General features: G+C 40.1%; 1 protein-coding gene across 1 annotated transcript in view; it reads right to left on the bottom strand.

Annotated features, from left to right (window-relative positions):
* Positions 1 to 7,029: 7,029 nt before the first annotated feature.
* The window catches only part of ttc12 (tetratricopeptide repeat domain 12), a 37,230-nt gene continuing 32,311 nt past the window's right edge, over positions 7,030 to 11,948 (bottom strand). Inside the window, exons 19-21 of the mRNA XM_052039988.1 lie at positions 11,109 to 11,208; positions 9,874 to 10,099; positions 7,030 to 8,803 (exon numbers count right to left, since the gene is read on the bottom strand). Coding sequence (XP_051895948.1) covers positions 8,734 to 8,803; positions 9,874 to 10,099; positions 11,109 to 11,208 — 396 coding nt within the window. The 3' untranslated portion in view covers positions 7,030 to 8,733. The remainder of the gene's footprint in view (positions 8,804 to 9,873; positions 10,100 to 11,108; positions 11,209 to 11,948) is intronic.

Below are 11,948 nucleotides of genomic sequence, written 5' to 3'. Positions count from 1 at the left end.
AAGCACTTCTGTCGATGTACTGTCATGCCTGAGGCCTCATAATACTGATTGATTTCTTCTAACACCAGAAGTACTTGTCACTGAGGAGAAAGGTTTATTTCTATTAGTACTGCAGTATTCATTTCCTTCTGCACCTGGTAGTACAACAGAGCCAATGAATTACCTCAGTTTAATGTTCTCACTTCAAGTAACTTTCACTTGCCTTTACCATTAGCAAGTATCTGAAACAGTTTAAAGATTAGGAAGAGTGTAGCGAGAGACTAAACCAGTAATAATGATTCCAGATGACAAATCGCAAGATAGTGTAATCAGACCTCTCGCTTCCAGCAGCCTACCTGAGTTATCAGGATTCAAAACCAAGTTCTGTCAATCTTTCTTCAATACACCTTTCAGAAACATGCATCACTTTTAATGCAATCCTAAAAAATTCCAAGGTATAATGATTTTCACATCAAAGGAAGTCCTACAGCACTTCTTCAATTGAGTATCTTAAAGCTGTAGTCACTGCTGTAATCACAAATGCACAAGCATATAATAGAACAAGGGTATGACATTCTGCTCCTTGAGCCTGCTTCATTATTCAAAAAGATCATGGCTGATCTGATCACTGCCTCAACTCCACTTTAGTTAATCCCTTTTACTCCTCAATGGTCCAAGAAGGCTGCCTATCTCACCCTTGAATACATTAAGTGATTCAATCATAATTGTCAGAGAAGTCCAAGATTCACCAGCTTATGAGTAGAGAAATTATTCATTATCTTTTTCTTAAATGGCGACCCTTTATTCTGAAACTATGCTCCCTTGTTCTAGGTTCCACGAGAGCAAAAACCCTTAGCATCCACAATGTCATTATGTATTAAGAATCCTATGTTTCACGTTAAGATTATGCTTTAAAATCCAATGTGTATATCCCCAATTTACTCAATCATTCCTCATTAGACAACTCCTTCATTCCAGGAATCAACCCAGTAAACATTCTCTGACCTGCCTCCAGTGGAACTATATCTTTCCTTAAATGACAAAACTGCAGTTCTCTAGAGGTGGTCTCACCACTGCACACCAATAGACGTAGCAAGACATCCATACAGTTGTACTCAATCTCCCTTGCAGTACTGAAATTAACCCCATCATTAATTCACTTACTTTCAAAATTAGTTGCTGTATCTGCATGACATTTCTGCACTTCGTCTAAGAGGACACCCATATCTCTTTGTACAGTAGGAGTCTTTAATTTCGTCCCATTTAAAGCAATATGCTACTGTTTTATTTTTCATAAGATATTTTTATTAGTCACATGTACATCAAAACACACAGTGAAATACATCTTTTGCGTAGAGTGTTCTAGGGGCAGCCCGCAAGTGTCACCACGCTTCCGGCGCCAAAATAGCATGCCCACAACTTCCTAACCTGTTTGTCTTTGGGAAAGATATTGGAATCTATCCTCAAAGATGGGGTTACGGAATACCTAGAGGCGCAAGGCAAGATAGGTCCTAGCCAACATGGTTTTGTGAAGGGAAGATCCTGCCTGACCAACCTATTGGAGTTTTTTGAAGAAATCACAGGTAAAGTGGATAAGGGAGAGGCGGTAGATGTTGTGTATTTAGACTTTCAAAAGGCCTTTGATAAGGTGCCTCACAAGAGACTGATTAATAAGGTGAGAGGTCATGGAATTACGGGTAGGATAACAGAAAGGGTGGAGCATTGGCTGGTTGACAGGAAGCAAAGAGTGGAAATAAAAGGATCTCGTTCTGGTTGGTTACCGGTTACTAGTGGTGTGCCGCAGGGGTCGGTGTTGGGACCGCTCCTTTTTACCTTGTACATTAACGATTTGGATGATGGAATAAATGGTTTCGTGGCTAAGTTTGCGGATGACACCAAGATAGGGGGAGGAGTAGGGAGTATTGAAGAGATAGGAAGGTTGCAGAGGGACCTAGACAGTTTAGGAGAATGGGCAAGGAAATGGCAGATGAGATTCAATGTAGAGAAATGTGCAGTTGTACACTTTGGAAGCAGAAATAAGCGGGCAGATTATTATCTAGGAGGAGAGAAAATCCAAAGCACGGAAGTACAAAGGGACTTGGGGGTACTCGTGCAGGATACCTTAAAGGTTAACCACCAGGTCAGATCGGTGGTAAAGAAAGCGAATGCTATGTTGGCATTCATTTTGAGAGGTATAGTGTATAAAAGTAAGGAAGTGTTGATGAGGCTCTACGGGGCACTAGTGAGGCCTCATTTGGAATATTGTGTGCAGTTTTGGGCCCCACATCTTAGGAAGGATGTGTTGACTTTGGAGAGGGTTCAGAGGAGATTTACGAGGATGATTCCAGGAATGAAAGGGCTTACGTATGAGGAGCGTTTGTCGGCTCTTGGACTGTACTCACTGGAGTACAGAAGAATGAGAGGGGACCTCATAGCGACATTTAAAATATTGATAGGAAAGGACAGAGTAAATGTGGCTAGGCTGTTTCCCTTGGTGGGTGAGTCCAGGACCAGAGGGCACAATCTTAGAATTAGAGGGTACAGTTTCAAAACAGAGATGAGGAAAAATTTCTTTAGCCAGAGGGTGGTGAATTTGTGGAACTCCTTGCCACGTACAGCAGTGGAGGCCAGATCAGTGGGGGTGTTCAAGGAGGAGATAGATAGATATCTAAATAGTCAGGATATCAAGGGATATGGGGATAAGGCCGGAAATTGGGATTAGAATAGTTTTTTTTTTCTTCTTCTTCCCCCATTCCCCATTTCTCATTTCTATTTCCCTTTCTTTGGAGCAGACTCGATGGGCCGAATGGCCTGCTTCTGCTCCCTTGTCTTGTGATCTTGTGAATGTGGGAGGAAACCAGAGCACCCAGAGGAAACTCACGCAGACACGGGGAGAATGTACAAACTCCTTACAGACAGTGGCCGGAATTGAACCCGGGTCGCTGGCGCTGAAAGGCGTTATGCTAACTGCTACACTTTCCCCCACATTATACGCCATCTGCCAAATTTTGCTCACTCATATAAACCATCTAAATCCCTTTGCAAACTCTTTGTATCCCCTTTACATATCATCAGAAAATGTGGCAACAATGCATTCGGCAGCTCCCCAGCATGGTGGCTAGGGAATTAAATTCAAGCAGCTAAGTAAATCTGAAATTAGGAAAAACTAACAGTAACCTTTTGTAATTTTCTAATCTATCATGACCTTTCTGAAACCTACAGAATTTTGGACGATCACAGCCAAAATATCTACTATCTCTGGAACCATTTACTTAAGATCCAACGATCTAGGCCACCAGTTATAGGGGTCCGTCAGCTTTTACTCCCATTACTTTGCCTAAAACTTTTTGTTCTGTGCTAATGATTGTTTTAAGTTCATCCCTCCCTTTTGTCTCCTGATTTTCTACTATTAATGAGACGCTTTTAAGATGGATGCAAAATATTTTTTCTACTGCCTTATTTCCTTACTTCTCATTATGCAGCCAGCAATATCAAAGACCCCAAACACCCCGGACATTCTCTCTCCTCTCATCGGACAGAAGATACAAAAGCCTGAAAGCACATATCACTAGGCTCAAGGACAGCTTCTATTCCGCTGTTATAAGACTATCCAACAGTTCCCTAGTATGATAAGATGGACTCCTGACCTCACAATCTATCTTGTTATGGACTTGCACCTTATTGTCTACCTGCACTGCGCTTCCTCGTAGCTGTTACACCTTATTCTGCATTCTGTTATTGCTTTTCCCTTGTACTACCTCAATGCACTGATGCAATGAAATGATCTGAATGATTGTACTACCTCAATGCACTGTGTAATGAATTAACCTGCATGAACGGTAAGCAAGACAAGTTTTTCACTGTACCTCGGTATATGTGACAATAATAAACCAATTCCAATTCACTCTGGTCTTCTAATGGACCAATGCTTGCCTGAGTTACTCCCTTTTATACATCAATAGAAACTCTTACCAAATGCTTTTATACTCCCTGTTAGTTTACTCTCATTATCTGTTTTATTACTCTACATTTTTTTAATTTAAATCACACTTTGCCAGTTCCCAAATTTTTCCCAATCTTTTGGCTCTCTTACAGGAAATAAATTATTTCAATAAAGCATCTTATATTCTTTTGGTCTCTTTGATTTAATACCATGCACTGTGATGTATTTATTCACAAAGACAAAAAGTTAGGAACTTTATTTTCCTTCTGTACATCATAGTAAAAACCTTACATTTATGTAATTCCTTTCAAAACATGGTGACATCCCAAAGTATTTGCATAACATTGCTTTAACGTGGGAAACCCAACAGCCAATTCATATATAGCAAGTTCCCACAAACAGCCATTAAGTAAATGATGAGGTGATCAATTTACCTTGAGGTTCAGGAGACCAGGAAGAACATTCTTTCTTTTTTTATATATAATAGTCCTGCAAAATCTTTCACAGCTACTTGAGAAGACATTTGGGGGCTCAGTTTAACATCTCAATTGAAAGGCAGCACCTACAGCAGTATAACACAGGAGTGAGAGTTGGGATCTTGTACTCAGGTCTCTGGAAATCTTAGGCCTGTAATTCTTTACTCAGGGTGAACAAGTGCTATCACTGAGCCACAGCTGACACACAGTACTCGAGAACTGACATATAGACTTGAAAAACTGGGGAGAAAACTGAACAGAGCACCTACCTAAGCAAAGCAATATCCTGACCATTAACAGAAATATCTGCATCTTTTTATCCACTTAAATTCTTGTTCAAAATAATAATTTTTGAAGAAGTTTTAAAACAAAGATTTGAATGTGTTCCTTCCAGGGGAAATCTTCTTATTGGAGTAATTCTATGTATATATATTTCAAAGACTTGTGGTATTACTGCAAAGCACCATATTAAATTAGACATCTTTCAGCTTTGCAACAATTATAATTGATATCTATTCTCTCCTATTACCCTCATTTTCATTTGGTCATAATAGATCCTGTTCCCAGAGATGGAAATCAAACATATTTATCAATTTGTTTGAGGTTTGTGGAGTTTTAAGTGACAGACTTGGCAATAGGGGACTAAACAACAAAGCAAAAAAAATTGCACAACGCACACGTCAAATGTCATGCCTGACTGATCTAATAATTATAATCCCGCTTGAAATGCTTTAACTAGGTTGTAGTATACAGTTCTGCTGAAACATTGAATTTAGTTCAATCTAACCCATCAATATATCTCACTATGCTTTTGTCATTATGCACTTACCTAGCTTCCCCTTAAAAGTATCATTATGGTATAGTGGCTGTTTATAGCTATTTTAGCATCAAGATTTTGAAAGCAACTTTACCTAGCTTAATATACACAATTTATATCTTAGATTAGTGATTCCTACCTTCTTGAAGTTTCAGTTCTTTGTTGGTGACATCCGATAAGGAACTGATCAGGAAAATTATATCTATATGTTGCTTCTTTCCCCATATATACTCTTTCTCCGTCCTCTCGCAATATTTTCCCTCTATGCCAATAGGAACTGACCTTTATCCAATCAGAGCTCCATTCGATTGTCAACTCCCCGAGATCTCAACCAATGATGTGCATTGGCCGAGATCCTGTATAAACTTACAACGTACTTAGTCATGGGAGGTGTCACTATCATAGCCAACATACACACAGAACCATGTCTCTGCACTATACAATGCACAGGATTTGTCAACATCTACCCATCCATTACAAACACCAAGAGCTATTTTAGCCTTGGCTCTAAAAACAATGACCAATTTACACTGTCTGAGCCAATGACATCCCTACATCAGGTGATGTTTCTTTAAACACCGATGTAAAGTGGCAAAGAAAATCACTTAAGGTGCATTTCTGGTCACAGCACTGCAGGAAGGATGTAGTATTTGCAATCTGGTCCACACATTATAGGAATGATGTGATTACACTGCAGAGAAATCAGAGGAGATTCGCCGGAATGTTGCCTGAGATCGAGTGTTTCAGTTATGAGGAGAGATCAGGTGATGTTTCTTTAAACACCGATGTAAAGTGGCAAAGAAAATCACTTAAGGTGCATTTCTGGTCACAGCACTGCAGGAAGGATGTAGTATTTGCAATCTGGTCCACACATTATAGGAATGATGTGATTACACTGCAGAGAAATCAGAGGAGATTCGCCGGAATGTTGCCTGAGATCGAGTGTTTCAGTTATGAGGAGAGACTGAATAAGCAGCATTTGTTTTTGTTGGAATGGAAGTGGCTGAGGAGTGACCAAATATGAAATTATGTGGGACATGGATAGGATAGATAGTAGGAAACTGTTCCCCATAGCAGAGATGTCTAAAACTAGAGGGCATTAGGGTAAGGGGTAACAGGTTTAGAGGAAATCTGAGGAGGATCTTTTTCCCCATTCAGAAGTGGCTAGAATTTGGAATTCATTGTGAGAGTACAGCTCTTGAATCACCAGGTTATAGGCCTCAGACCAAATGCTGGTAAACAGAATTATTGTACTTGGCTACTTGATGGTCATCTTGGATGTGGTGGGCAGAAGGACCCGTTTCTGTGCTGAATGACTGTGAATCTATGATTTCCTGAGGAATACATTAAATGATTAAGTCACCAGCAATTGGTGGGCAGTTATAAGGTGGAAGCATGACTGAAAAAGAGCCGCAAAGAAAATAAGTGAAAGGGAAATCCCTTTAAAGGAATAGAAGACAAATTTTTTTTGTAACTTTTATGTCCAAGTTAGGAGCAATCAACTTCTTATCAGTTCGTGGTGCAAATTCACATGCTGGCATTGTGAAAATAACATGTTTCTTGGTGTTGACCTACTTGGCTGAAACTGTCTCAACCCAATTCACCAGTCAAAGAAATGACTTTAACTCATCTGTCTGGGATTGAGGTGCTACAGGTAAAATGTGCAGTCTCTGATACAGATTCAAGTATGTTTTTTACCAGCATAAACTGCTGCTAAACAGCCTGATGCATTACAATTATTACATATTATAGCTTCAAAGGGCATTTTGAATTTGATCTTCCTCAGTTTTATACAATTCAGTGAAATCAGCAAACACATAATTCTATAATTGCATATTCAAGGTCCTTGTGTTTTGCTGAGAATAAACTGATATGATGATTGCAGCAATCAGTGTTGGGCTCACATACAACAGCAGCAAGACAGCCTACAGACAACCAACAAATGGTTTGATTTAATTTGGCAGATCCTTATTTACTACCAAGGACAACCCGACTTTAAAACAACTTATCTTTATTTCTGTATCTTCTGCTGTGAACACACCATCCACTTAACTTACTTGGTTATACAAGCAGGAAACGATAAAGAACACTCCTGATCTATTCTGAGCTGCTTAATTGAAGCTCTGTGCCAACTCACCTCTGGGACAGCGTGGTACTGAGGGAATGTTAGTTGTCCAGGTTGCAGCCCTTCACATCCTGCGATACCACAGCCAATTCAGATAGATGAAAAAAAACCTTAAAAGGCACTACTTGTAAATAGTAATGAGTGCTTTTGTGGTCCCAGCCAACTATATTCCTTTGATTATCATCACCAAAAATAAACGGTCATTCAATACCTTGTTTGGTTTATGAGATTTTGCTAGGGAGAAAGAATTGTCACGTTCGCCTACATAACAACAGCGATGACTTCTTAAAAGACAGCGGAACACTTTAATACCTGTAGTATTTTTGAACATAAACAATAGGCTATATTTATTTTGCAAATATAAACTACCTTTAATAGCTGAAATAAAATCAGTTTCAGAATATTTAGTGAGTTAGCTAGTTACACAAAGCAAATTCTTTGTCTGAACAGTTATACCTTATAAAGAATTATTTCAATTTTTGAATTGAGATCAGCAAAAAATGATAAAGTTTGCAAAAAGTCTTCCAATCTGTAAAGGCTAAGAACTGCAAAGATTCAGTTTCACATGAGCGACATGACTGATGGAAGCTTACTGTGGTTTTATAATCTTAAAAAATCCTGTATTAATCCTGAGAGTAGAGGACTTAGTACCAGTAGGAGGCCCATTAATCTGTACAAATCTGGACTTCAGTACTTGGTAATACTTCCAAGCAGTGTTTTAAATCCTAGCATGCTGATTCTGAATGCATAATCTTTTTTTTCTGATGCAACCCTAAATCTTATTTTAAAGGGATTAACTTTCGTGGTAAAATAGCATTAAACATTTAGCCAGATTTGTGGAATTAAATTACCAGGAAAGATCATTGAAATGAACAGCACAAACAAATTCAATGTATCATTAAACCCATTTGCAGGGAGGGATGAGAATGAAGAATAGAGCCAGACTATGACAAATGAGATGAGAATATATCAAAAATAAAGTAGGCTTAAAGTTCTTAGAAGTTGTTGCATTGATGTATTGTCTTTAAATTGTCTAAGACATCTATAAAGGTACCAGTCTCTTTAGATTATTTGCAAGAGGCATGACTGTTGATTACATAATCCCCGAGCCACAGCTGGTAGCATTCCATGGGGACAGTCGACATTTCGGGTCAAGGTCCTGTATTAGGACTGAGAGTATAGAGGGAAGGGTGCCAGTATATAAGCTTTTCCCACCCCTCCGTCTCACTTCTATATACCGGCTATCTTCCCTCCACACTCAGTCCTGGTATAGGGTCTCGACCCAAAGCACTAACCATAGATGCTGCTTGACATGCTGAGTTCTTCCAGCAGTTTAATATTTGCCCCGGATTCCAGCTTCTACAGTCACTTGTTTCCTAGTACCATTACATCCTCACTTTATGTACTTCATGCAGGACATCAGAATTTCCAGTCCATGTAACTCGCGGAGCTCAGTCTTATGCCTGAGTACAGTAAGAAAAATGTTAGACACACATGCTGAAAGAAAACTCATTTTGCCATTTTCAATGATAGGTGTTTCTCATAAAAATTTAATAATTCTGGGATTTTACACTCTTTTAGAGAGGTTAGATTAAAAGCTTTAGGATGATGCTCAATTCAAGCAAAGCTTCAGTACTCTCTTCATATACACTAGTACCTCATTTAGTACTGAGAATGCATTCTCAGGAACAACAGCTATCAAAGCTACAAGGGGTGACAGTAGCTGCTGCTGCCACCTCTCTTTCTTTGGCTGCACAGCTCTTCCTAGTCTGATGAAATGGTAGCTAGCGATCGCCAATGAGCCATCTCTAGACTTGGGGAAACTATGTGGCCAGACAAAGGAAGGGGGGGGAGGGGTGAAAACAGCAGCTAGAAATATGCCAAAGGGAGGTGCTGAGAGAGACCGAGGGATAAGGGAAGCAGGTAACGCAAGGTGCACGTGCTGTTAGTTCCCAGCAATGGCCCACACTCACTGGGCCAGTCAGGGTGCAGCCCTGAGCCCCACATTTCAGCACTGAGCGGCTGCACCACCCGCTCCAGCCCACCAACCCTCACAGAAGTCTCTCCACGCTTAGCCACAGGCAATTCATTGCTAGGAGAGCTCGACTGGGGGGCAGGCTGAGTGGATATCATTGTTGAAATTCAAGTGTTTGGACTGGAGAGCCATGATATAATGAATCAGTGTTATGCAGGGCAGTGTTAAAGAACATACTATCATTTGAAGCAAGGTGGGAGGAAATACCTGTCGAGAATGAACACCTGCATAGACTGTTTGGCTCAGTGGCCTCTTCCCGTGCTTGCTAACGCAGTGATGAAACTGCAGAGTTCTACTTACTAGGGTCAAAGGATAATTGACATTAAAGTTCACGGGTAATACACCATAGAAAGATCTCCGATGATACGAAAAGTTCAAATAGTTCTTGTGACTGAGAATTTTCTAAAGTCACCTCCTACCAATTTCATTTATTCTACAGACTGTATTGAACTGCAGAAATCCATTAATTTTCCATCAAGAGTTAAAATTAGATCTTACCTGGGTTCTGCTAAGCAGAGTTTACCCAGAGCAATTGCGGCATTCTGTTGGAGGGAGTTTTCCTTTGCATCACCACCAGCATGCTTTAACAACATTCTAACGATGTCGGTTTTGAGCAGAGATGCAGCAGCTCCTGGGATCTCAAAACAGTGCGAAAGGCAAAGAGCAGCATTGCCCACCACTTGGTCATCATCCAAAGATAACAGCTTCCTCAGAGCATTGAACTCTGGGCAGGGAAAAATGGAACAAGACAGAGAGGAATTAGGAAATCTAAATTTCTAGAAACTACCAACAAATTGGTAGGATAAAACAAAAGTGTGTCACAATCAGCACCAGTCCTGAGTTAACTTATTTAAAATCAGCTCTAAGAGTCAAGACAAGTCTTGACTCAAACATTCCAATACACAGGGAGCTACAGACAACTGTTTTCAGAATAGCACTGTTTGAGGTGCAAAACATGAGGGAGAGCATGAAAAAATGCCAAAGTGAAGATGAGAATTCTGGCATGAAGACATTTCACAGCAGTTTCCTGAGCCCTTGACAAGGATTGTGGATTTTGTTTTTTTTAAAATGAAATTTTGGGAGCTACCCTAAATATATGTTACTGTTACTTCCAAGTGCGCTTCGCTAATAAAAGCATAAAACACTTCAAATGCACATCAGGTCAGTCAGCACCACAAGAGAAAGTGATGGAAGTAAACCAAAATGCTAACCTTTCAGTCACACACCGTTCTGCCAGGCAACCACAGATTCAAGACTGTGGTAGCACCATTACTACATAGCACATAGCCATACTAGCAATGCTAGCAAATGCACTGATGGTTTTCAAGGGCACAAGGGATGGGTCTTAAATGTAAATTTTGCTGGCACCAACCACTACCAGACAACAAATAAAATTACTCTGAATACAGAGCTGTATTGATCTCTTAGGTGTTCATTTTCTCTGCCCTTCACATTGTTTTTATTTCAGTTTTCTGGAAACAGTTTCTTTTAAATTATAATGATGCAATAACTTATTAATAATGACAGTGTGCATGTCCACCATTATCATGAACTGCTTATTCATAATGATGAAAAAAATCAGATATGCTGTGTGTAATTATTAATGAATTTAAATAGATCACGCTACATTTCAGCGCTACATCACCATTCTACTGTGCGACAGATGCACTGTCTAGATCAGTGACAAATTAATTCTAAATAATCGGTTAAACCAGAAGCTAATTATCACCTACTTTTATCACTTCTGACAATCTCTCCTCGAGCTTCTTCACTTCTACTACTGCAGATTGCCAAGATCTTTGCTGCATATCGTGTGGTTATCTTCCCACCTGCCTGAAGCAAATAAAGATCAAATGTAAACATACAGGCAATGGGAATCAAATAAGATGACCAAAAGTTTGCACTAGCATCATTTTCTTACTTCCCAATTTTCCATTTCCTATTAAAGATATCCTTTAATGCTGACACCAGCAGTTCTCTGCAACCTAGCCCAAGTGTCAGCAGTCTGTGAAACCAGAGGCAACAACAACGACAAGACTGAAGACAGGAAGGAGATGGAGAGCCTAGTGACATGGTGTCAAGACAACAACCTTTCCCTCAATGTCAGGAAAACAGAATAGCTCGTCATTGACTTCAGGAAGTGAGGCGGAGTACACACAGTGTCTGTATCAATGGGGTGTTGATGTGGAGATGGTTGAGAGCTTCAAGTTCCAAGGTGTAAATATACCTAGGTGTAATAGCTTGCCCTGGTCCAACCCCATAGATGCTTTGGCCAAGAAAGCACACTAGTGCCTCTACTTCCTCAGAAGGCTGAGGAAATTCAGCACGTCCCTGATGACCCTCACCAATTTTTACAGATACACTACAGGAAGCATCCTATCTGGATGCATCACAGCTTGGTACGGCAATTGCTCTCTGCCCAAAACTGGAAGAAATTGCAGAGAGTTGTGAACACAGCCCAGTCTATCACAAAAACCAGCCTCCCCTCCACTGACTCTCTCTACACTTCCTGTTGCCTCGGGAAAGTAGCCAAAATAATCAAAGACAGCTCCCATCCCGGTTATTCTCTCTGC

This window comes from Pristis pectinata, chromosome 27 (genome assembly GCF_009764475.1).
Source record: "Pristis pectinata isolate sPriPec2 chromosome 27, sPriPec2.1.pri, whole genome shotgun sequence".
NCBI classification, from domain to species: Eukaryota; Metazoa; Chordata; class Chondrichthyes; order Rhinopristiformes; family Pristidae; genus Pristis; species Pristis pectinata.
The sequence above is the reverse complement of the archived record's forward strand: the minus strand, read 5'-3'. Positions and strand labels throughout refer to the sequence as shown.